We start from the raw sequence: 25,408 nt of genomic DNA, 5'->3' as shown, positions 1-25,408 counted from the left end.
CAAGAATTGTATGCTCTCTTAGCTTCAATTCTTAGCCTCTCTCAGCGGCAGGTTTCTTCAGTTAAATGCCCCAACCCACCTTGCCTTCCCTTCATTTATGTTTCACTTTAATTTCTTCGCAGTTTCAATCACTTCCCACATATTAGAAACTGTCAGAATCTACTGAACTACCTCAGCTAAATCCTACACCCCCCTTTATAATAAGTTCTCCTATCCTATCTACCACCACTACTCCCACATATGAAGCACTTAATGAGACACAAATGCTTTTACAAAACATGCAAACCAATATACTCCCTCCCCCGTCTTTATTAATTAATTAGTTAACTAAAATTTCACACATGGATTAAAAGAAAATATATGTCGAAATATCTTTCTTTTAAATAACTTTATGTGAGCGTATAAAACTACTTTTATAATTATTTATGAGGAGTGCTACTGTGCTAGGGGCCAGTACCTTTTATGTTTTGTAACCATCAATTGGCCATCAATAGTGTTTTTAATGGTGTAAGATTAAATCTAATAGTGTAGAATCATTCAATTTTCTTTTGATGGTTAAATATTGACCAATTTTTAAAAAAATTGCTGGTCCTAAAACTTTCCTATTATTTTATTCTTATGGGTGCTTTCTCTTTTCAATTACTCTTTCTTTCACTTAATAGGATTATTAATGCACTATTAATTAATAATCCATCATTTTCAGAATAAACAAATTATTTGTGATCTTTAGGGAATTTTAGATGTAAGACAACTTATTGATTCAAACGTAAGACAAATACAAAAGAAAAAAGTAAATGTCCAAATTGTTCTTTTTTAAAAATTTTAGATTGGATATTGTAGATTTTAATAATTTTTTATTTATTAGAAGACTTCAAGAATTATTTTTGTTAGACAGATTGATACTTTTAATCAAATTTTTAATATATATGTTAGACAAATAAATTTTTAATAAATTTTATTATAAGACATTTATGTCACAAAAATATCACTATAAGAAAAATTAGTTCCTTTCAAAATAACAAAGAGACTAATCTGTACAACATGAGTAATTTTGAGGAACTTATAGAGAATAAAAATTTATTAAAAACTAAAGTATTTGATTTAAATTTTCTTAAGACTAATTTGAGTGTTTATTATTATTTTATGGTTTAATTATTCTGTCGGTCTCTATTGTTTTACCAAATTTTTAATTAGGTTCCTATACTTTTTTTTTCTTTTTAATTGGGTTTCTATACTATATCAGATTTTGTAACTAAGTCCCTCCAATAACAAAAAACGTTAGAATTAATGGAATATTCTGTTAAACTATACAGAATATTCAGTCAAGTATTAGGCATATTCATTTTGTTTAACATAATATTTCGTTAATTCTAACATTTTTTGTTATTGTAGGGACTTAGTTACAAAATCTAATATAGTATAAAGACCCAATTAAAAAGAAAAAAAGTATTGGAACCTAATTAAAAATTTGGTGAAACAATAAGGACCAACGGAATAATTAAACCTTATTTTATTCAAAAAAATTTTTTTGGTTGCATTCAAAAAGAAAAAGAAAAATGTTAATCATCTAAAGTTTTTCTTATCAAAACATGCTCCAACAAAAAAAGGAGTATAAAATATTTGTTTTGGGCCATGAATTATAGAGCCCGTCTCTAACATAAAACAGTGCATAAACATCGTATAGTAGAGGGCCAGAAGGAAATATGAAATCCAAATTGGGCCCTCAATTTATGAAACAAATTATTCTATTCTGAAAAATAAAAAAAACATGCAATATCAAAACAAAAAATTTGAAAAAATCATATGCCGCGTTCGAGAATAAGTGAATAACTTTAACTGATCGATAATACTAACTAATTGATTGATATGAGCCCATTGATGTGTATGTAAAAATGTGTAGTCTGAGGTAAATTATGACAAAAAATTAAAGGAAATATGTTCCCTTTTAAGAAGTATTATTTTGACCAGGCCCAAAAAATAAAGAAGTATTATTTTTAGAGAAATAATATTCACATCAACTTTTTATGCACATTTTTATTTACATTTTTTATGATTAAAAATAAATTTTTTATCCTTTTTATTTTATATTAATTACTTTTAATACAAAAAACAAAAATATTATATATACCATATCCATATATGATATACCTATGGAATAATATCAAAATTAATATATTAGGAAAGAGGCCATTATTATGCCAATGAGTTATAGTTCTATGGTATAGTCTGTTCATACTTAATTAAGAGGTTGTTGGTTTGAGTCTTTTATCTTTGGTAAAAAAAAAAAAAAGAAAGAAGCAATTACGATGCACTTTTTCCCCATTATATTTTTTTCTTAGAAACATTATACCAATGGTAGTACTTGGTTCATTTCATATATTATTATCATATTGGCGAGACTCTTCATTAGTAACATAGCGATGCCAAAACCAATGCTTGCCCCAAATGGTGTACATTGATTCAAGAGGGATCCGTTTGGTCTCCGGCAAGAAGAAGAAGATAAAGAGAGTCATGATGGCGATCCAACCGCCGTAGAACAAGAAGACGGCGAACTTGAAGTGGCAAAGCATGGACAAGAATGATTGCGACAATACGGAAATGGTTAGGAATCCCATGGCGATGTTTATGCTCTGTCCGGTGGTTCTGATCTTCAATGGGAAGATCTCACTTGGAACCAGGAACGCTAGAGGCCCCCACGACCACCCGAAGCCGGCGGAGTAGACACACATCAGCACAAGTACCATCACGGCGCTGCCTCTCGATATGTCCTTTGTGCCGTGAACACCCGTCACCGCAGCTAGCAATGCAGCCAACGCAATCTGAATTCATAGTAGTTGCAACACACACATCTCAACTCTATTAGTACTACTTAATTATTGCTATAATTAATAAATATTAAATTTAAATTTTTTTTTTGTTTCTGATTTTCTAAATCATAAAAAATAGTAAAGAAGTGCTAGGACCAACAACTTTTATGTTTTGTAACCATTAATTGACCATCAATAATATTTTTAATGATGAGAGATTATATCCAATGGTGAGAGATCACTCACTTTTTTTTTTTATGGTTAAGTGCTAGTCACAAAACACAGAAGTTGTTGGCTCCTAGACTTTTTCTAAAAGTAAATGCTACGATGTCTTAGACATTGTGTTTAATTTACTAAAAAAATAAATAGATAATATTTAATAAATTTTAAATATTTTATTTTTATTTTATATATTTTATTTTTTATTTATAAAAAAAATTAGATAATTTAGACAGTACAATAAAAAATACTATAGAATTCACGAAGAATAAAATAGTGGTTTGTTTGTTACCTGACAAAAAAGCATGACAAGGCCACCAGAAATAAAACAGAACCTTCGACCGAAGCGATCAACAATAGTAGTAGAGAAGAGGATGGAGGTAAGGTTAACAACTCCAAGAATAATAGCAGAGAGCAAAGCAGCATCATGTCCGAAACCCACAGATTGAAAGAGATTAGGAGAATAGAAAGCGACGATGTTGATACCAGTAAGCTGCTGAAAAGAAGGTATTAAAAAGGCCATGACCAAGTGAGGGCGATACTGCCTCTCAAATATCATCATAAACGGTTCCTTCTCCACAGATTTCGCGATTTCAGACCACCTAATGAGTTCTTTCAGCTCAGGTTCCACGTCGGTCTCGGAGCCTCTCACTTGCCGAAGAGCCTTCCTTGCTTGCTCTATCTTGCCACGTTGGACAAGACTGTTGGGGGTGTCGGTTATGAGGAAGGAGCCAATGGTGATGACTGCGGCAGGGACGATGGCGATCCCCAGGGAGACGCGCCACCCCCAAGTGTGTTTGGCTGTGCCGTAGTTGATGCAGCCCGCAACCACCACTCCGATTGACAAGAAGAATTGGAACCCTGCATTAAACGCGCCTCGCCATTTTGGTGGTGCGATTTCGGATAGGTACAGTGGAGCTGCCTGATTAATCAAAAGAGAATATTAGGAAAACAATGACCATATTAAACAATACGAACAACTATAAATTAAATAAAAGTACATTATATTTTTTAATTTAATGTTATTAATTAAATTTATTCTTTTAACTTTATTAATTTACATTATTTACATTTTGTTCAAAAAAATTGTTGATTACCTATATTTCTCCTTAATGAAATTCCCACCTACTAATTAGTTTCCCCTTTAACAAGAAATACTAACATAGTGTACATAAGATGCCATATGTAAATTCATTTCACTATAATGGACTTTGGAGTTTGGAGTAGGTGGGTTGATTGTGGAAGGAACGCTAGTTTTTTTGTTTACATGAACAATGTTTAGCAAACAGTAAAAAATTAGTCTAATTAATTTAAAATTAACTTATTTAATATTTAGTATTCACTAATTATTGTTAGAATAATTATATAATTTTAGAGGTAATAAATATGTAATTACGGATATTATGTATATAAAATTATATATATTATATTATATAAAATAATTTTAGATATTATTTTTTTAATATTTTCCTTTCATATAAAATAGTAATGATGGAACTTTAAAAGTCAAGTTAAATAAATTAAGAAATTTAAGTGATTAACATACTGTTTTGTTTTTATCTTATTTTTAAATTAATATTGATCAACTTTTTTACACTGAGAATTAGTTCCTTGACCTTCTCCTCAATGAAGATGAGGAAAGTATAATTTGGAGTTAGTGTAAATATGAAAAGACCTCCTGAAATTAAAGATCTCTATGATTTGCTCATTATAATATTGGACTTGGCAGTATTCCCTTGTTGTTGCATGTGACTCATGGACTTATCACTCATGGTCAAAGTTGGACATGATAAGAAATGAGGGAACTAGCAATTTAAGCTAAGTACACAAATAATTAATGGCCTAGTTGTTATTAGAATATTCTTTTAAAAAAAATTGTTTTCCTTTAGAATCCGCTATTTTCAAAAAAAAAATAATATATCTGGAACGTGTTTTAAAAGCATATGTTATTGAAAAACTAAAATTAATTTATTTTTTTTAAATTAGTTAAATATTTTATAATATTTTTTAATTAATTATATACTTATTAATTTGAGAGTCCAAGAAATTTTGTGTGGGACGTTCTCGTTTAAAAAAAATTATTATGTTAAATCTTAAACTTTAAAAAAATAAGGTATATAAATTATTTTATCACACTTTTTAGAATTTATTTGTTTAAGTAAAAATAATGAGTATAACTAAATTCTAAAGTAAGAACTTATATGTATTATTTTTATAAAATTCAAAGACTTTAATATAATAAACTTTTTTAAAGGCAGAAAAATTTGATAAAAAAATTTTTTAAATCCTATTTAAGTATATACTTTTAAAGAGTAATTAATATTGGTCAACTTTTTATTATAAATTATTTTTTAATTTTTATATTTTAGAAAATTTAAAATTTATTATTTGAAATTTGAAACATAGAATAAAAATAATATTAAAAAATTAGTTAATATCAATTAAAAAATAATTAATTTTATAGCTAAAGTCTTTTAAAATATACTCTTAAGAGATATGTTAACAATTGTTTAGGAAAAAATTAAAATAAAGAAAAGAGCGTTGACTAACCTGATTAGTGAAACCAACCCCAAAGCCGAGAAGGATACGACCCAAGATGAGCATGGCAATGTTTTCAGCTCCTCCGTTGAAAGCACCGCCGACAAGGAAGGTGGCGCCACCTATCATCATGGTGATCCTGCGGCCAAGCGCGGCCGTGACTCGGCTTGCAACGAGCGACGACATCAAGCCAGCCAGATACAAAGAAGACGTGAACAAAGTAAGCACTTGACTGTCATACACACAGTACAAGTTCACTTTAGTACCAGCTGCCTTCCTCAGTATGTCTGGGAAGAACTTCTCAAGAAACGGTACCATTGTTGTCACACCTCCTGAATTTTTTATACAAACAATTGTTAGTTAACTCGTCTGGTATTTAGATTTATAATTAATATTAGCTAGGATTTAGATTTATAATTAATCTAAAATGTATGATAAATAAAATAATTTTAAAAAAATTGACTGATGTATGTAAGTCGAAAAAATTAGTTATTTAACCTTACTCATCGAATAATTATGACTTTATGAGTTATCATAATAAGAAGGCAAATTAATAACATGGGAAAAGATGAATGAAGAACCTGAAACTCCGATGTCATATCCAAAAATGAGGCCACTGGATGCAGCAACAAAGCAAGTGATGACAACTGAGAGTGTCACCCTGCCGTCGAAGCTGCCGGCCGGTGTATCAACCGCAAATCCGCCACCCGCCATTTTCTGTGAGTCTCTTTCCTTGACTCTATAAGATTCAAATAGCAGCAAGGTTTTTGCTGCTTTTGTAATTGAGTCTAACTCTGTGGAAGGACACGCTCAACAGCCGAGTGTGTGGAAACTTATTTATAGGGTCGTAGCCTGTGTACACGTTTGTCCTTTTGTAAATATTTTCATATTTTTGTTCTTTTGCAAATATCTTCATATATATGTTCATATATATATATATATATATATGAAATAAAAGGTATTAATGCCACGTACATGATTTTAATTTTATTTAAAAATTTTTTAGAAAAAATTAAGATGTATACTAAAATTAATCACTAAAATCAGTTTCATTAGTCTGTTTAAGTAAGTATCGGGAGTTCGAATTCTACCTTGTGCATACAGTAATGCATTGTCCAGCAATAAACTCTTAAATGAAACTCAGTATTGTGGCAAATTAGTCTTTGGCTTGTCAGCCTAAAAAATACCGTGAAAATAAAAAAAAAATCAGTTACTAGTATAGAATATATATTAAAATATTAAATATATATTAAAAATAAATTAAATTATACGTATATATACTTAATTTTAGAGATTTATTTTAATGTATTAATAGTATTTTTTAAAAAAATTATTATATAAGCCACCGTAACACCATCTGTAATTTGTTGATTGATTCATAGTACCAATTAGTAATTACAATCATGAATTAAATAATCTTTTAAAAATTGTTGACTATCTAGTACTATATGATCCATTCTTTTAGCTAGCTAGCCTTGGCTACGATACGTATAGAGTACTACTGTCACACAATAATTGTTCCTTGTTTTCTCTTTTAAGATAATTTGTTCTCCATATTAACCTACTAAGTGATTATTGATGCATCGTTTTTCTGGTAGGAATGATATCATTATCACGTATAAGTATTTTATGTTAGTTCCACCTACTAAAAAAAATCATTAAAATTGACGGTCAAATCGACGGCTTAATCATCGATAATATTAAATTTCGACAGCAAAATAAACGGCAGAAGTGATCTCTATAAAACTTGTCAATTTTTTAAAATTCTAATAAAATCGACGATTTGTCTAGCCGTCAATAATAATTTAATAAAATCGACAGTCTTACTGTCTATAATATAAGTTTGAGAATTTTACATTCTTACTAAAATCAACAATAGTGCCGTCGATATTATTATATAAAATCGACGTCATCTTTGTCGATATTTGATTCAATAAAATTGACCATATTTCCGTGTATAATATCATTATCACGTATAAGTCTTCTATGTTAGTTTCACCATGCATCCATATCAGTCTTCTTTTCATACATTTATAATAACGAATATAATTCTCTGTCTGTCTTATTTGTGTTTGAATTTCATGTTCAATTTCCTCTTTCTAAATTCTAACCATTCAGTCTACTTATATGTCTGTCTAACTAGTTTAATCTCTCATAATTAATTTTGAATTCTGATAAAAAGAGAAAAATGAACGCTAGTTAGTAATTATTAGTATTCAATGTTTAGAATTTCTTAGCTTATACACGTCTACAATACATACAATGTCCATTGACTATATGTGGCTGTGAAAAAAATAATTCGAGTCAACCTCAGAGCAGATATATATCAGTATCAAAATTGAATTTATGATCCATATATGTACGTATAATTCGTGCTTATTTGGAAATTATCTATGAATTGAGATTTTGTAACCTCAAATTTTTATGCCATGGCCCTTTTCTTTTTCTCAAAATTTCTAATTCACAAACAACGCTTTAGCCAATTAATTACTCTCAAATCATCATTTTTCATTTTTTTTTAGTCAAATAGTTTATTTATGGTTTAATTAGTCCCTATAATTTTATCGAATTTTTAATTAGGTCTTTATACATTTTTTTTTTTTAATTGAGTCCTTATACTATATCAGATTTTGTAACTAAATCTATATCGTGACAAAAATATTAGAATTAACAGAATATTCTGTTTAATTATACAAAATATTCAGTCAAGTGTTAGACATATTCATTTTGTTTAATAGAATATTCTGTTAATTCCAACGTTTTTGTCACAACAGCGACTTAACTACAAAATCTAATACGGTATAGGGACTCAATCGAAAAGAAAAAAGGTATAGGGACCTAATTGAAAATTCAGTAAAACTATATGGATAGACAGAATAACCAAACCTTTATTTATTAATAAATTTTAATAAAATTAATTTTAATACGTTGATAGTATAAAATATTTTTATATAATTGTTTAATTACATTTATATTTTTTAATAATTATTTGCACAATAAATATAAAAATTAGTTATTTTGACTTACGTAATATTATGTGATTGAATATACGTATAAAACTGTTTTATACTGATATAATGTATTAAAATTAAATTAAATTTTAATTACCAACTAAATTTCTAATTTTTTTTATCCCATAAACAAATAGTGCACATATTAGATTTCAATTCCTTTTAGAAATTAATAAGTATAGTCAAATTTATTTACTCATTATTTAAAAAGATATGAAAATACTTAAATTTTAAAAAAGATCCTCTATATAAGCAAATTTTGATTGCCTCTAATAAAAATATCAAAATATTTGATACGAGAATTGATCTAAAGAAATATGAGATTAGGAACAGCTTAAAATTAAAATTTCTTCCTACAACATAGAAGGGGTGAAGTTATTGCTCCTCATTTTGCGAACAAGCCATATGTAGAGAGCAGTATTGCATCAATAATTGCACGTCCAATCTTAACATTAATTAAATTTTTTAGGTATATGTTACGTGTATATTAAAATTAGCTATCAAAATCAGCCATCAGAATAAAATATATATTAAAATATAAATACATATTAAAAATAAATTAAATTATATATATTTATATAAAAATATATTAATAACTAATTTTAATGACTAATTTTAATGTAGAAATAACATTTTCAAATTTCTTCAAAGTAAGCGCCACAAGAAGACCGGGTTTATGATGTATTTTTTGAGCAGCCAAATCTGATCTTTCAAACACTGATGACCACGGAATGAAAGCTACCTTAGCTTTATTTTATTTATTTAGTGTTTTTTTTTTTTTTTGGTGCACCTACCACTTGTTTACTTTATGCAAAGACTCAGGACATGACATTTATAATAAGGGTGTAATTATCATGTGTCTTTATTTATCATTAATAAAAAATTTTAATTCTTTTATTTAATAAATATATTAAATTTTAATTTTTTTATATTTTTAATAAAAAAATTTAATTTATAATTTTAATATATATACTTAAAATACAAGATAGATAATCCTTGCAACAAAATTCTAAGACTCTGGAAATATTGATACTGAAAGAAATGTACCCACAAATTCAATACATAACGAACGGTCAAAGAAAAAACTGGTCAACTGCACAAATAACTACTAAAAATAATGCCATATTTTTGTGGGAGTTTATGAGTCCAATACACAAGTGAACTTAGTCAAAATATTGTTGTCAAATATCTATCAAGTATAAACAATATAGACGGCAAAGTCTCGGCAATATAGTTCGTTACGTAGGTGACAGTGAAATACTTGAAGAAAGAAAAGAACAAAAAGAAATCTACAAACCAACTATAACATAGCCAACTAAATCAACTCCTTATTTTAAATTTTAAATTTTAAAAAATTAGAATAGTAAAAATTTATTTTCTTGTAATATTATATGAACTTTGTTAGGTAAACAATAGTTTTTAGAAATAATGTGAACAATGAATTTTAATATTGGCCCAATAAAGTAAAAACACACTACATCTTTAAATTATTCACATAAATTTTAATGAAAAAGTCTAGGGAGCTAGCAACTTTATTAAATTCTGGCTAACATGTAATCAGCAAAAGAAAAGTGAGTAATCCCACACTATTAGATGAAATCTCACACCAAGAAAAACATCATTGATGATTATTTGATGGCTACAAATCACAAAAATTGTTGACCCCTAACACTCCTCAATCTTAATAATCATCCACACACCTAATGAATTGAACATCCAATATATACATTGTTCACATTATTTAGTATTTTTATTGACTACATGTACTTTTTCTAAATATATATTTCTTAATTAGTTAACTGGAGTTGGCTTTACTCTTAATTGGTTCTCCAACAAAACTCAAAATAATTCAAAAAAAGAAAAGTACAAGGGACAATTTTTTTATAAGCCAACTCACCAAATTTTCTTTAAATCTAATTTTAAAATTCAAAAAAGGAAAAGTATATGGAATCAATTCCAAATCAGTCAAGAATGGAACAACTTAATTAATTATAAATATAGTAATTAGTTTTATTTATTTATGATTTAAAATATTGGTTATTAAATATTTCACCACATTTAAATTAGGAGATACGTTAACGTAAATCACAGAAACTGATTCAATTAGCTTCCGTCTTTTCACCTTCCTTCCCTAACCAAATGCCTAAAACATGATAAATCAAAAAATAGATTCAGAACCATCCAATTTATAAAGAAAAGAAACATCCTAATGCCTAGCATAAGCATAATCCACATAGAGGTTTTAGATTCACCCAGAAACATTTGGTTGATTTTTGGCTGGTACTCTCTTGATTCTCTAGCATTGTTGTTCAAAAAATTAGATTTTGTATTTTTTATATATCTAGGCAGTACAACTCCAAACCATAAATCACTCTTTATATGCACTCTCATCTCCTCTCTTCCACTCCCCCTCCTCCCATCCACTGTACCGTTGACATTTGCCTCGCGCCATCGACGCCCATTCCGCCACGCTCACGCCATCGCATCGCACTCTTTCATCTCGCTCCCGCTTCCTATCCTGCTGCCATTGCCACGCGCGCCTTCACCCTTGCGTCGCCGTCCTCAATCGTGCCACTCCTACCCTTTTTCTCTCTTCTTTGGATGTAATTTAGATTTTTTCGATGTAATTTAAAATTTTTTTTTTGTATATGTAGATGTTTTTTTGTGATATTTTTTTATAAAAAATAAACATCCAATTATAAAAAAAAAATCTCCACTATCTCGAGAATGAATTTTCAATTCACAAATTTTAATTAACTAAAAAAATTCAATATTTACACAATGAAATATCCCATTAATAAAAAAAAACATCCACAGCTTTTTTTTATAAATTTTAGGATGCAGTGCAAATAGAAGTTGGTTGAAATTGATTACATCCCTTATTAATTATCTAACGGAGTTATTCAAAGAATTGCCAAGTCACCAAAAAAAAAAAATTCAAAGAATTGCCAACTTAATTGAAAAGAAAATTAACAAGTTGTAAGAGCAAGTTTGAAATCAGAAAACGTAAAAGTGCGGCTGTACTGTTTTGTTTATATTTAATATTAATTAATCATGGGTCATGTAAAATATAACATTGTTTATACGTCCATCATGTTAGTTAAGATAACGATATGTGACACTTTTATATACGAAAATTAATCTCTATATAATATGCATCGCATGACGTACAAAGGAATCAAATATTTTGACAAATATTTATTCACGAAAATATTTAACCACTGTGATGAATCAAGGATATATAGTGCTAACTTGATACTAGTGTTTTTTCATTGAAATAATTAAGTATATAGTAGCGACTGATTTGGTGGTTTGTTATAAAGAGGGTCATGAATTTATTTTTTTTTAAGTTTTAGTCGATTAGAAGAAATATATAAATAATTATATTTTTTATATATATTTTTAAATAAGAATTTTTTTATTTATTTAAATTTATTTATTTATTTTTTATTTTATGTTTTTTTAAATAATAAAAATTATATTTTAAATTTTTTTAGTTATAAAATTCTAATATTATATTACAAAATTATTTTTTTAAATGTTTAAACTGATTAAAAAAAATATACGAATGGTTAAAGAGAAATAACGGTGCTAATAGTACATAGTGATAGTAATTAAGTGTCGGTCAATTGTTGAATTAGCCAGCCTTCTTGCTTGCAGACTTGCAGTCCATAAAGACCTTACTAATTAATTGCAGGAATGGGTTTTTTAATTTTTTTAATAATTAAAAAAATAAAATATAAATTTTTATTATTAATTTAAAAAATATAAAAAATTTTAAAAAATAAAGATTATATTTTATTTTTTTAATTACTAAAAAAAATTGAGAGAATACATTTTCGTTAATGGCCGCCAGCTATATAGTATGTACTTTTATTGATTTTGTTGCTATTATTGTTCTTTAGACGCAATAGAAGGTGTAGACCATAATATAATTCAACCATCCCCCTTAATTAAATACCAGCTTACTCTCGGATAAGATATAATAGTGTTATTATTTGTGTTGAAAATTTCTACATAGTTGAATCCTCTATAGAGACACGTGAACCAAACGTAGCATAAAATAATTTACACGAGCATATAGAATAAGCAACCAAATAGATTGAGAGTACATTCACTATTTGATCACTAATTCCATTGCTTGTTCAAATTTAAATTATATATATATATTTTCTATAAATCTATTTTGATATAGTTCTATAATTCTATTCAAATGGAAGGATATCCGTACAAGACAGGTCGATGATTGGGTTTTGATACAAGTTGTTTCATTATTCATTAGTAACAAGATAAGTGTATTGAAAGTTTCTACATTATGACTTAATCTAACTATTTAAATTTTGGTGAAAACTCAGTTGCAGTCGACTTCACGTGAAGTTGATATCTGAGAACCGTTAAATGATTTGACTGATTTGACTAAACTTTTATCTAACGGCTTTCGGGTATCAACTTCACGTGAAGTCGAATTCACGACTTTCGAGTATCAATTTCATGTGAAGTCGAGTTCACCTGAGTTTTTACCTTAAATTTTACATGCTTCGGTTAAGCATGTGCTAGGAGAGCTGCGATGTGATATTGGGAATACGTCTACTAAAGGAGGAGAAAGCAATTTTGAATAAGAAATGAAATTTTGAATAAGAAAGCATGGTCAATTGAAAATGGAAAATTTGAATATTTCATTCATCAAAATTTTAATACACGTCATAAATGATCATTCTAAAAGATTGAAAACGGTTGAGTGAGGTATATAAATAATTTTACATAGGTAATTCATAATGCAATCTTTTTTCTATAAAAAATTGTAGCTGCAAAATCACCATCGAATTCCACTTTTCAGAAATTATAATACAACAAAAATTTATTCTTGCCACCAATACACAATTTGTTAGACTGCTTTCGACGATGGATTTGATTTTTTTATAAAATGTTTTTATATTAAAAAAAAAAAAAAAGTGGCAAACGAGCATATATGTAATTGATAGTCAAATAAAATTAAGAGTAAATATATATTACAAAAAAATTTTAATCTTTGGTACTAACGGTAGCTAGTAACACGAGCAATTGTGCACATCAACTTGGAAATTTGAATCATGATTGAAGGCAACAAAAAGCATATATGGCAGCAAATTAAAGTGTCAATTATTGAAAAAGACAGGAGCAAAAGTCGAAACAACATAGTCTCCAGAAACAAAAGGAGAAAATCCAGAAAATGTACATGATCCTAGGAAGCAGCTTCAACAGTAGAGACCATAGCATGAAGCATACGTACACATCACAGACAACACATAAGACAACATAAGAATAATACAAAGACAAGATAAGATGGACCTGAATCACCTAAAGCACATAGCATCCATCACCCTTCAAAGAAGGGATGAAGGGGTAGGCTTGGTAATTCACTTGCCAACATAACAGACACAAAATACACTAATCAACATAGAAAAACAAGAACAGCAAGAAAGGAGTTCTTCTAATTAGAGGGGAATTATTTGAGAACAACAACATATAATTGTGTCATCACTGCAGATAGGTAAACATGATCATCATCATGGCTCACTTCTTAAGTAGGCTTCCAGAGAATATCCTCTTGCAGTATGGACTAGTGCGCAAGATCTTGTAAGGCCTAACTGCTTCCACCAATGATACATGAAGTGCACCCTATACATATAATTAATCATCATAAACTACACAAATGATCATGGATCAAGAGTATCACAACACCCAATTGAATATGCCCAAATAATTAATGTTAAAAAGAAAGCACCTTTTCTTCATTCTAAATGATTAAGTCATAAGATGAGTTTGGTTTGTCAAACCTTGGTATATGCAAGAGCAGATTGAATGACGTAGTTGGCATAAGGGTCTTGCAATAACTGCTCAAAGTGGGGTGTAGAGAGCAATTCACGGACAATTCTGGACCTGCTATCTGCAACATGCTTGAGGCATTTCTCAACCACATGGCTGCTGAATTTTTGTGTAGACAGGTTCACAAAATTCCCTTTCAGCTGAGACATCAATTTCGTTGAGGCAGTTGGGTTCTCTATCTCTATAATATACTGAACAACATAGTTTCTGCCATACATAAAATATACAAACATTTGTCTTTTAAATCATCAAATCACTGTCACTAATATTCGGTGACTAATAGTAATAGAAAATGCTGTTCCCAAATCATGTCTTTTCCAGTCATACAGAAAATCATGATTTGCCATTTTGAAACTAAGGACAAAACTTCTCAAACCTTGGTGCTTTTCATGTGGCAAAGCAAAATTGATTGGATTGGAAAAAGACACTTACTTTACAGATTGAAAATTTCCATCAAGCATTTAATGCATGCATGCAAAATTATAGAAGAATAGAGAATGTCTTTATTAAACACGAAATTGAAAAAACCATGAATGTGTTTAAGACAAATAGGCACGGAGAACTATTGAACACGAAACATGTTGCACCATGTATAAAATCATTGGAACAAGTTACCCAAAGGAAAAAAAGAAAAAAAAAAAAAAAAGGATGCAAGATCAAAGGGTATTATTTATTTACCCAAATGGATCCTGAGCGAGGAGAAGACCATGCTTGCAAATTTCTGCGACCAGCCTCTCACGATGTTTTCCAACGGAATAATCAATGCAACGTTGTAGTACACAGCATCCATGTCGATGAGTAGCTATGTCAACACAAAACTTTACACCAGCTTCAAAAATAAACTGCCACAAAAACAACAATAAAGATGAACAATATAAAAAGCAATTTCGTCAATAAGTTTCAAAGGAAAACAAACATAAAAGTTGTGTTTAAAAATCCTACAAACTTAATATTGATATGTAAAACTAGTGACAATAATGCTGGTACCAAACATGTTGAAGTGGTAAATTAATATTAAATTAAAACAAGTTTGTTTGTATAACTTGCTTGCATGCATCCATGGTTTGAATTCCATGTGAAGTTGTGCCAGGTTGTTGATTTCTATGAAGATTCAAACTGATGGCAATCATCATGTGACACTGAATAAAATTGAGATTATATTCGGCGAAACTAAATTATTACATAATCAAATGTTAGGTTTCTGCATTTATGGGAATAATGCACTCCAAAAGCATATATGAGTTATGATTTTGGCATGCATGAGTAAAAGGTTAGAAAAATAATAGTTTTATGATGATATTACCACGGAAACAATGACAAAAAGAGTATTGTTATTTATGCTATTTTTTTAATAATATTTCGATGTATATTATAATCTTTCCTTTAAACATTTTCTGAGAAAATTCTCTTAACCCAAAGACAAAGCTTATGATGATATCAATTTTTTTCCTAAAAATAACATTTTTATTAACATGAGGACAGAAAATCCCTAAAAGCCTATTTTCATTACCAATTTTGATGCCATGAATTATTATTATCACTTGGGAATCATTTCAATCTGAATGAATAGTACATTCATTCACAACATTTGCTTGGAGGCTACATAGTCAAATTTAATGTCTCATTCTCATATGAAATCAAACGATATTGAATTAAGTACACAAGAAGAATGCACAAATGTAATGGATAAAATTGGTTAACAGTAAACACTTATATAAAAGAGAAAATTATTAGTATTTTATATATAATAGTACCTCATTATCTTGACAGCTAAGACATTGCAGGCAACGTTGTATGACATGGTTTCCATTGAGATCCTTAATAAGGTCAAGGAAACCTGGTTGAATTGCACCCTTCACCAATGAAATTTGCTTCGCTGAGTTGAGGGTCTCAATCAGCTTCTGCACCACGCGCGTACTGCCAAAAGTTGCACAATAAATTCACCTCAGTGAACCACAAGAACAAAAACAATGTAGAGTATTTCGGAAAAGTTGGGTTTTTTTTTTCAACATACATCAAATTTTGAATCATATTAATTCTTCACTACATATACACTTTCTCCATTATTCGATGAGAAGAGTGTCCAAATGAATATCAAAGTTTTGAGTCTAAAAAAACATTTTTGAACAGCAAACACATCTTACCCCATAGTGTATAGTATAAAAAAGTTGTTACCCAATGCCTTTACAGGACTTGTTAAAGTTTTTCATTAGAAAAAGTTTTGATGTATAAACTGCTAATAAGTGTTCATTAGATAAAAATTTGAGAACTTTTCTTCATTAGAACAATAATTAACAAGTGTGTTTAGCTAGAAATAGTTATGCATGTTTTTCTCAGTCTTAGAACACTGGATTACTAAAGATCATAAAACAACAACTGCTTTTACTAATTACTAACCAAAAAGCACTTTTAAGAATCCGTAAAATATGAAGTTTTTGATAGAAAAATAAAAACTTTAAGCTTTAAACATATGAAATGCATGAAAACATTTTTTGGACTCAAATGTTGTTAATTAAGTGAGTCATTGGAAGCTAAAAGGTCTAGGTTGTACGTACCCGTGGGTATTCAAGGAGATTCGGACAAGCTGGCCTTGTTCTTTAGTGAGCATGAGAACAATTTGCAACCTTTGATCTTCATTGCAAACATCTAGAAGCTTCTGAACAAGGTAGTTACCAAAAGGGTCCATCATGAGCTCCACAACATTCTCAACGATCCCTTCAAAAACCACCCTTACATCCTCAAAGGTGCCTTCTTCAACCATCCTCTGCAAAAACCTGCAACCGTTCTGGTCCTTCGCCATGTTGTACACGTAACCCTGCGCCTCAGCTAGGTTATAGAAATCCAGCATCAATGGCACCGACGATGGATCCCTCACGAAACCGCCATTGTTGTTGTTGGTGTTATTGTTGTTGTTTCCACCACCACCACCACCACCTTGGCCATTATTATGATGATGATGATGATGATGAAGCTCATCGCATGGAACCTGTCCTTGACCGTGACCCTTCTTGAAACCTCTTACGGAACCACCGTAACCAGTGCTTTCCACGCAGGGTTTTACCATTTCTCTTCCTTGGATAATGACGCTGTTATCGCATCTAAAGGCAGCACGGTCACCACCATTTCTCATCGGAGAAATACACTGAGGAAACTCACCGCTGTTAGCGGCGGCGGCGGCAGCAGCAACTGCCATTGCCGCCATATCCCTGGGCGCATTCGCTGGGAGCCTAGGGTGCATTATCTGAGAGAATCTGAAGGGGTTCTTGACGCCGCCGCCCCATCCATTGGGAGGTTCACACTCGACGCCGAAATGCTGCTGATGAGACCCAACGAAACGGTCACAAACGTAAGGGTTTACGAAAGCCGGTGTTGGCGGCGGCTGCTGCTGCGGCTTCTGCTGCAACTGATGAAGGTTGTTATCACTTGTAGCCTGTTTCATCATCCTCTGGTCCATGATGTGATGATGGTGATGGTACACATGGTGATCATGATGCTGCGGAGCCATTGGAGAAGCTTCAAAAGCGTAACCTTTGGGAACAAAACCTGGGGTCACCGATACGGGAACCCCAGCAGCGTTGTTGCAGAATGGCGGCGGTGTTGTTTCATCGAAGAAAGGGAGGTTATTGGAATCAATGGAGCATGCGTTGTTGTTGTTGCTGTAAGCCTCCACGACGTCGTATGGGCTTCTGCTTTTGGTGGTTCCGTTTTCGACGATGCTCATTCTTGAGAAGTTGTTGGCCAGTGCGTTTCCTCCTCCTCCTCCCAGATCGTCGACCCATTTGTCGGCGCCGAAGGTGGTGTTTGCCACGTGGAATCCCGACGCCTGATCGGTGTCCATCCAGAGACAGTGGTCGCCGCGATACTGAGCTGGATAAGGAGAACTGCCGACAGGGCCACCGTCTGCGGCCGAGAAACGAGAGGCGGCGGCGTTGTTGTTGTTGGTGGTGGTGAAAGGGGCTCTGTTGGTGAGAGGTGAGCCGACGGCAACGTGGTCGGGGCGAAGGTTCATCAATGGCGGCGAGGTGTTATTGGGAACGCCACCGAACAAGGAAGATTCATTGTCGTCTCTGCGATTCCTGGTAGTTTCAAGGTTGTTCCTTCTATTGGTGTTGTTGTTGTCCGGGATCCTCAACATTACTGGTTAATGGGAGACAAAGAACAAAAAAAGAAAGAAATTGGGGTATTGAAAACTAGGTTAATGAAAGTGGGATAGAATTAGAAAGGACAATGAAAAATGGAATGTCTGAGTGTCATGGGGATTTGGGAGCAAAGAAAAAGAGAAAGAGAGAGTGGGTGGTGCTGAGGGATTAATGTGACAGTGACAGAGTAAGAGTGACAGGTTTAAGGGAGTGAGTGTACTGGGTGCTGCTGCTGCTCACGCCCCCAAATTAAAGAGCCACCCACGCTACGAACAACCACACTTTCTTCTTTTTGTTCTCTCTCTCTCTCTCTCTCTCAGCTTTGCTTTGGGTGCAGTATTGTGCAAATTGTTGGCCTGATCCGATAAAATTGTGAGAATCCAATCTCACATTCCTACTTAGGCGGTTGAATACTCTGAATTCGTTGTTCTTTTTATTTACATTTTATTTTTTGTTTTATTTAAAAAAAATATTAAAATCTAACTAAATTTAGGAGCACTTTTTATTTTTTATATTGTGCAGAACATGGTATTTTACAATCATGTTAAAATATGATATGTTTATTTTAGATGTGGAGAATATAAATCGGACCATTAGGTTTGTCACTTGAAATATAAATCTGACATTTAAATTTGTGTATTTTATTTTTTTTAATTTTTAATATATAAATTTAACCCTTAAATTATATAACTAATCTAAATCGAATCTTCAATTTTTTTTTTCTTCTTAACAAATCTGATATCAAATTTCTATAAAAATTTAAAGAAGTCAAATTGAAACCTTTGATTTGTTTTTTTTTTAATTTAAAAAAAAATTGTTTACAAAACACATCACCATTCCATAATCCTTTGTAACACATCAAAAGACTTCATTACTAAAAAATGAGTCAATTTAAAATTTAAAATTTATAATTTTTAATGTAAAATTTAGAATTCATAATTTAAATTTAAAATTTAAATTAAAAAATTATTTTTAAAAATTTTATTAATGTCAATTAAAAAAAGTAATTATTTAACATTATTCTTTTATTTGATTGTTTTAATTTGTATATAAGTTGAGTAAAGTATCGTTTTTGTCCTAAGCGTTTGGGGTAAGTCCCAAAGTTATCCCTAACATTTCAATCGTCCTATTTAAATCCCTAACGTTTTAAAATTGACTCAATGTTGTCCTGCCGTTAGGGATCCGTTAACAAAATTGACTGCGGGACAAAATTGAGACGATTTTGAAACGTTAGGGAGTTAAATATGACGAAAACGTTAGGGACAAAAACGATACATAAAAATAAATTTTAATTTAATTTTATCTTTCAATAATATTAATTTTTTACTGTATATAGTATTCAATTATTTTTTAATTACATCTAAATAAATTACAATTAATCACATTACTTTTATTTTAAATAAATTTATTTTTTTATAATTTTAAAGAATTTTGATACATTAGAGACAAAAGGTATAATTTATATTTTATTGTATATATATTTTTTTCTATAAATTTATATACTAGGCATTCTATAAACATTTCATGATAATTAAAAATCTTTACAAGTAAAATTATAAAAAAATAATTTATTTAAAATGAAAGTAATACGATTAAGTGTAATTTACTTAGATATGATTAAAAAATAATTGAATACTATGTATTGTAAAAAATTGATATTATTGAAGGATAAAATTAAATTTTATTTTTATGTATCATTTTTTTCCCCAACGTTTTCGTCCTATTTAAGTCCCTAACGTTCTAAAATCGTCTCAATTTTGTTCCCCCTCAATTCTGTTAACGGATCCCTAACGGCAGGACAACGTTGAGTCAGTTTTGAACCGTTAGGGACTTAAATAAGACGATTAAAATGTTAGGAACAACTTTAAAATTTACCCAAATGTTTGGGACAAAAACAATACTTTACTATTATTTAATGATTATGATAAAAAGGATTTTCTGGTAAATATTTCAAATTCAAACCAATCATAAGGGTTCATCCGATGATAGCCCTTGTTATCTTTATTATAAACACCATAAAAAAAAAATTAATAACAAAAATTTCTACATGCCATATTATGAATTCAGGGGAAATAAAGGATAGAGTAGGATAAAGTTTGAACACAATTCTAATTTTATGTATATGTTGAACTTGTTATTAAAATTTAATTTTTTTTTACCTGTAAATTGAGAATAATTTATCTCTAATTTTATTCGCAAAATTGTTAAACTATCAATTGATGATCTTACTTCAATAGTAAAGACTTTTATTTTTATCATATATATATATATATATATAAAGTAAAGATTAATCGAATAAAATTAAAACTCAATACATATTATCCGACCTATATTTAAACTTACTCTACACTCAATTTTACCTGCAGCAAATCAAATTAACAATCTTATCCGACCAGATATTTACAAATACCCGCAAATAAAGTGAATGGTACCACCTTGTTAAAATTCCTCCTAATCATAATATATTTTGGTTTGATGTTTATTGCGAGTACTGTAGATTGTAGAAGTACATAGAATTAATAGCATTTTAGTTGTCTTTATTTATTTTTTAATAAGCTTCATAAGTGTTGAGCTTTTTTTTTCCCTTAAAAAAAACAACTCTTGCAAATATGAAAAACTAAAAAATTTATTAAAAAATATTGAAATTTCTTTAATATTGAAAAAAATCAGCTGACAATTGACAGAGAATATTCAATTTCTGGTAATGATGCGTAAATATTACACCCACCAATTTAAAAAGTATTAGAAATAGGAGAATCTTTGATTTTTGTTTTCTGAAAATTAAAAATTTTTAAAATATTTTAAATTGAAATCAGACATTTTTTATTTTTCAAAAATTTAAAAAATTTAAAAATTAAAATTGAATCCTTCAATTTTCAGTTTAAAAAATTAAATTAATTTTTAAATTAAAATCAGACTATCCGAATTCACTTTTTACAAAATAAGAAAGATAAAAAATTAGAATACTGAAATTAAACCTCTAATTTTTTTTCCCAAAAAGCCCCCATATTTTAGTAAAAAAAAAAAAAAAGATATACATAACAATATAACTCATGAAATTTATTTTTTTTGCCTCGCTTCAAAGCTACCCTAAGATGACTTTTTCTTTACCTGACTGCTTTTCAAATTTGAGGATGCAACCTACAATAATCCTCCTTATTCCAGCAACTTCTTGACTTCATCACCCAAATAAATTTGGTGATTGGTGTCCTCATTAATATCAGCTAATAGTACATGCTTCTACACAGCGCCGATTCAAATTTATACAAGTTAATTAATGCAAAATGAATAGCAAAGTACAATGGTACGTTTTAATTAAATCAGGTAAACAGTCCAAACTTCCATTAAACCAAACACGGAGGAAAACACAGGATTATGGACATACAACCAATTAGCAGATGGTCCTTTTCCCAGTCAAAGAAGACATCAAGAAGCCTAAAGACACGAATGACCAAAACCCAGAAAATACATGGTCAAATAATATATATAATAACACATCCCCACTAAATTAACAAAACGAAGGACAGTATATGAGAATGACTCTGTTAGGACCCTAACAAATTATACCAATGCAATGCTGCTCTCCCCACCCGGCGGCTTCCGTACGCCCCCAAGGTAGTCTCTAGATTCTACCTTCCCATCGGCAAAGATGTTGCTGCCGCTCATCTCTCGTAGTTTAGCCCCGCTCAGCGATTTCTCGGCAGATGAAGGCGGCACATCCCCCTTGAATATGTCATTTCCCGAAAGCTCTGAGAATTTCTGGTTGTAAATCTTCTTTGCTGTTTTAAGTGGTTCCCCATTAGACTTTCCATCACCCTGTTAGAAACAAAGCCACAACACAAGCAACTTAGATATTTCAGATGCACAAGCAACATGGACTAGCATCTCAAAAAGTCAATTATAATGTCTAGTCTCCATTATTCATTCTATGACACAATTAACCTCAGTTTCCCTTTGTTGTGGAATCACAGCACTAATCATTTTGCATAGATGAAGTATGATCCATAATTTATTAAAGACATCTAACTAGATTTTGAAAAACATTTCCCCCCAAGAATTCAAGTTTAGCAACTTATAGTGGTGCATACATGTGCAGCGGGTTCCCCAATATCTATGCTCCCTTTCAACTCCATTATGCGAGGAGTTATTGGCCGGGGTTTGATTTCTGGTGGTGGAGCAAATATGTCATGACCACTAAGCTCCTTGCACTTGGCATCCGAAAGCTGCTTTTTCAGTTGAGAGTCTTCACTTTCCAGAGTTCCACTTAGCTCCCGCTGCTTGGCCACCTCTGGTAAACTAGTGGGCTTTTTTGGAGAAATAGCCTCCTCATCACCAAAGGAGATATGACTGATTCCTGCAATTGCTTGCTGCAATTTCCAAAAACAATCACAGTGCTTGTTAGCAGGGATCCACCGCAATAACGCATATAATTTGTGAAATTCACCAACTATCCATGTTCATATAAAAATTAAAATGATACCTGATACATCCGCAATCCTGTTTTATTTGCAGAAGGGTTGGCACTGCCAGCTTCTGATGCGTCACTTTCCCCTTCACCCACAAAAATTCCACTACCTGTGATCTCCTTCATCTTATACTCTGAACAAGGCTTTCTGGAAAGTCCACATGTAAACAATGTTAGATGCCGCAAAACATAAAGCCACAAACCAAATTGATATGGGATTTCATATATGGGAAAAACATAGTTCTGTCATCATATTTATTGTGATTAAATCCATTTCTTCACACTAGTTTGCAAATCATATATGCAGCAAGCAGAGCTATAGCAGCACATACACAAAGTATCAATTAAAAGAAATTAGTGAAATAGCCCTTCTTTATTTTGTATCGAAATATCTCTGCGGCGTCAAATATTTTGGGGGGCTTATCATTGTCTTGCAAGCCCCAGGATTTGGGCCAAATTGGTGGAAAGGATAGATAAACAAGTGAAGGGATTTCTTCATTCTGAGACATGACATAATTAGAAGTTACGATGATGTTAGGACCATCATTGATACGGTCCCAAGAAAAAATAGAGGCGATACTTATTATAGGGAAAGATGGGATTAGAGCAAAGAAGCACAGAATTGAATTTCATATTACTATTTATAACCAACCCCAAAAGTTTTTAACATGATATTTCCGTACTCTAATGTTAGAATGACATTGATATGACACTGAACTGAAGCATCACATTCCCCTATTTCCTTTCCGAAATGATGAACGAAAAACGAAAGAAAGAACAAAAGAAAGTAAAGCAGGTGAACCCTTGGGAATAAACGTAAATCAGAAGAAAACTAGGAACTATGATTGAAATTTTGAAATGATAGATCCGCTGATCCAAGTAAAACAATTTAAGCAAAAAGATAAGACCAATTCTCAGACATTCGCTTTCTATTGCGGGGTGCTGGATGTGTGAGTGGACTATGGAGGACTATGGCCTAAAAAAGAAGTAATTATTAATTGACTACAGATATAGGAATACACAAACACAAATTTGGGAAAGTTTTATTCCATTTAAAAACTTAAAAATAAAAGAACCAATTCCAGAAGCATGCCTTTTACCACCTCTAGGCCATAGTAATCCAGGAATGTTATTAATTAGATAATGATAATAAGTAATAATTTATACGAAAAAAATGGAGAAAATGAGGAACAGATCTCACCGTTTGTTTAAGGACTCGACCTCCTCATCAGTGACCTGACCCCCAAACACCACCTTGCTGATCCCATCGGACGGCTACAATTATTCCATCACAGAAATTATTATTATTATTATTATTATTATTACTATTATTCCATTAATACCTTCTAGAGAGAGAGAGAGAGAGAAACCTGGTGAGAGCGAAGGGCGGAGGAAGGAGCTGGAGAATCAGCTGGCGGAATCTCGGACCAAACAAGCAGATCTGCCGTTGATGTGTGTGGCTTCCTCACCGGAGTGCTCCTCTCCATTATTCCTATTCTTCTTCTTCTTATTCCTATTCTCCCAATCCACCCAACCAAACACTCATTAGTCTTTACCCAAACAAACAAGAAAGAAATAAGTAAGAAGTAGAGACGTGCCTGTTGGTGATGAGTGAGTGTGTCTTGTTAATATTAGTACTAATCTCTCTCTCTCTCTCTGTGTGCAGTGAACAAATGACGACGATGACCTTGCTGATCTCGAAGATTCCTTTTCGGAATGAGAGGACACACTCGATTTTATACGATGAGAGAATTGGGGGAAAATAGAGAGAACAGGACCAGTACAAAGTATAAAAGAAAATAAAGCAGCTACAAGTAGAAGAAGCAGTAGAAGCTACTCTACTTGGTTGTGTTTTAAAAACAAAGCAAACGCCAACAATGCCATTCGCTTCGCATATCTCCCTTATTTATTATCCACTCCCCACTCCTCTCTTACCTGACCTCACCTTTTTCCTTTATTCTTTTTTATTTTATTTAATTCCTTTAATTGTTTTCTTGCCTTTTACTGTCTCTCTCTCCCCTAAAATTTTGAATCTTATACCGCCCATATTTGTGTATTTCTGTTTCTAGTCTTTGTATTACCCTTTTCAATTAAACTTAATTATGGACGGTAACCACGTACCGCCACGTGTCGGTTGCTATACCGGAGCACGCATTACTCCCGGCTCGCTCCTCCCCTCAAAAACTCTCTTTCCGTTACTCTCCTTCCGTATTTTTTTTTCCGCACGTCATTTCCTACTACTACTTAGTACTTACTCTTTTTATTAACCTCCTAATATGTACGTTCAACTTTACATTAATATATACACATATATATCCATTGGAAATGTGAAATAAGTAATTAAGTACTATACTGTCCTGTGAC

General features: G+C 31.2%; 3 protein-coding genes across 3 annotated transcripts; all 3 read right to left on the bottom strand.

The window, feature by feature from the left end:
• Nucleotides 1–2,301: 2,301 nt before the first annotated feature.
• Nucleotides 2,302–6,444, bottom strand: LOC107606143 (Major facilitator superfamily protein). The gene is made up of 4 exons (XM_016308131.3): nucleotides 6,146–6,444; nucleotides 5,577–5,896; nucleotides 3,319–3,948; nucleotides 2,302–2,819 (listed from the first exon to the last, which is right to left on the bottom strand). The coding sequence occupies exons 1-4, from the start codon at nucleotides 6,276–6,278 to the stop codon at nucleotides 2,373–2,375; spliced, it is 1,530 nt and encodes a 509-aa protein (XP_016163617.1). The 5' UTR covers nucleotides 6,279–6,444; the 3' UTR covers nucleotides 2,302–2,372.
• Nucleotides 6,445–14,128: 7,684 nt separating this feature from the next.
• Nucleotides 14,129–18,575, bottom strand: LOC107608433 (uncharacterized). The gene is made up of 6 exons (XM_088495095.1): nucleotides 17,413–18,575; nucleotides 16,996–17,310; nucleotides 16,195–16,357; nucleotides 15,119–15,282; nucleotides 14,392–14,647; nucleotides 14,129–14,233 (listed from the first exon to the last, which is right to left on the bottom strand). The coding sequence occupies exons 1-6, from the start codon at nucleotides 18,573–18,575 to the stop codon at nucleotides 14,129–14,131; spliced, it is 2,166 nt and encodes a 721-aa protein (XP_088351221.1).
• A 3,312-nt stretch (nucleotides 18,576–21,887) lies between these two features.
• LOC107606141 (N-lysine methyltransferase) lies at nucleotides 21,888–25,000 on the bottom strand. The gene is made up of 6 exons (XM_016308129.3): nucleotides 24,643–25,000; nucleotides 24,415–24,557; nucleotides 24,246–24,319; nucleotides 23,060–23,192; nucleotides 22,668–22,946; nucleotides 21,888–22,395 (listed from the first exon to the last, which is right to left on the bottom strand). The coding sequence occupies exons 2-6, from the start codon at nucleotides 24,529–24,531 to the stop codon at nucleotides 22,141–22,143; spliced, it is 858 nt and encodes a 285-aa protein (XP_016163615.1). The 5' UTR covers nucleotides 24,532–24,557; nucleotides 24,643–25,000; the 3' UTR covers nucleotides 21,888–22,140.
• Nucleotides 25,001–25,408: the final 408 nt, after the last annotated feature.

This window comes from Arachis ipaensis, chromosome B7, assembly GCF_059453495.1.
Source record: "Arachis ipaensis isolate K30076 ecotype BB chromosome B7, ASM5945349v1, whole genome shotgun sequence".
In the NCBI taxonomy this organism is placed as follows: domain Eukaryota; kingdom Viridiplantae; phylum Streptophyta; class Magnoliopsida; order Fabales; family Fabaceae; genus Arachis; species Arachis ipaensis.
Note: the sequence above shows the minus strand (reverse complement) of the source record. Positions and strands in the feature narration are given on the sequence as shown.

Excerpts from the sequence above, each read along its gene's own strand:
- LOC107606143 (XM_016308131.3), bottom strand. The coding sequence starts at position 6,278 with ATGGCGGGTGGCGGATTTGCGGTTGATACACCGGCCGGCAGCTTCGAC. Across the intron at positions 3,949-5,576 it reads GGGTTGGTTTCACTAATCAG|GCAGCTCCACTGTACCTATC; the intron begins GTTAGTCAACGC and ends TTGATTAATCAG. Across the intron at positions 2,820-3,318 it reads TTGTCATGCTTTTTTGTCAG|ATTGCGTTGGCTGCATTGCT; the intron begins GTAACAAACAAA and ends CTATGAATTCAG.
- LOC107608433 (XM_088495095.1), bottom strand. The coding sequence starts at position 18,575 with ATGTTGAGGATCCCGGACAACAACAACACCAATAGAAGGAACAACCTT. Across the intron at positions 16,358-16,995 it reads ATCTCCTTGAATACCCACGG|TACGCGCGTGGTGCAGAAGC; the intron begins GTACGTACAACC and ends AACTTTTGGCAG. Across the intron at positions 15,283-16,194 it reads TTAGCTGTCAAGATAATGAG|TTTATTTTTGAAGCTGGTGT; the intron begins GTACTATTATAT and ends TTTTTGTGGCAG.
- LOC107606141 (XM_016308129.3), bottom strand. The coding sequence starts at position 24,531 with ATGGAGAGGAGCACTCCGGTGAGGAAGCCACACACATCAACGGCAGAT. Across the intron at positions 24,320-24,414 it reads CCGCCCTTCGCTCTCACCAG|CCGTCCGATGGGATCAGCAA; the intron begins GTTTCTCTCTCT and ends GAATAATTGTAG. Across the intron at positions 22,396-22,667 it reads TTGGGGAACCCGCTGCACAT|GGTGATGGAAAGTCTAATGG; the intron begins GTATGCACCACT and ends TGTTTCTAACAG.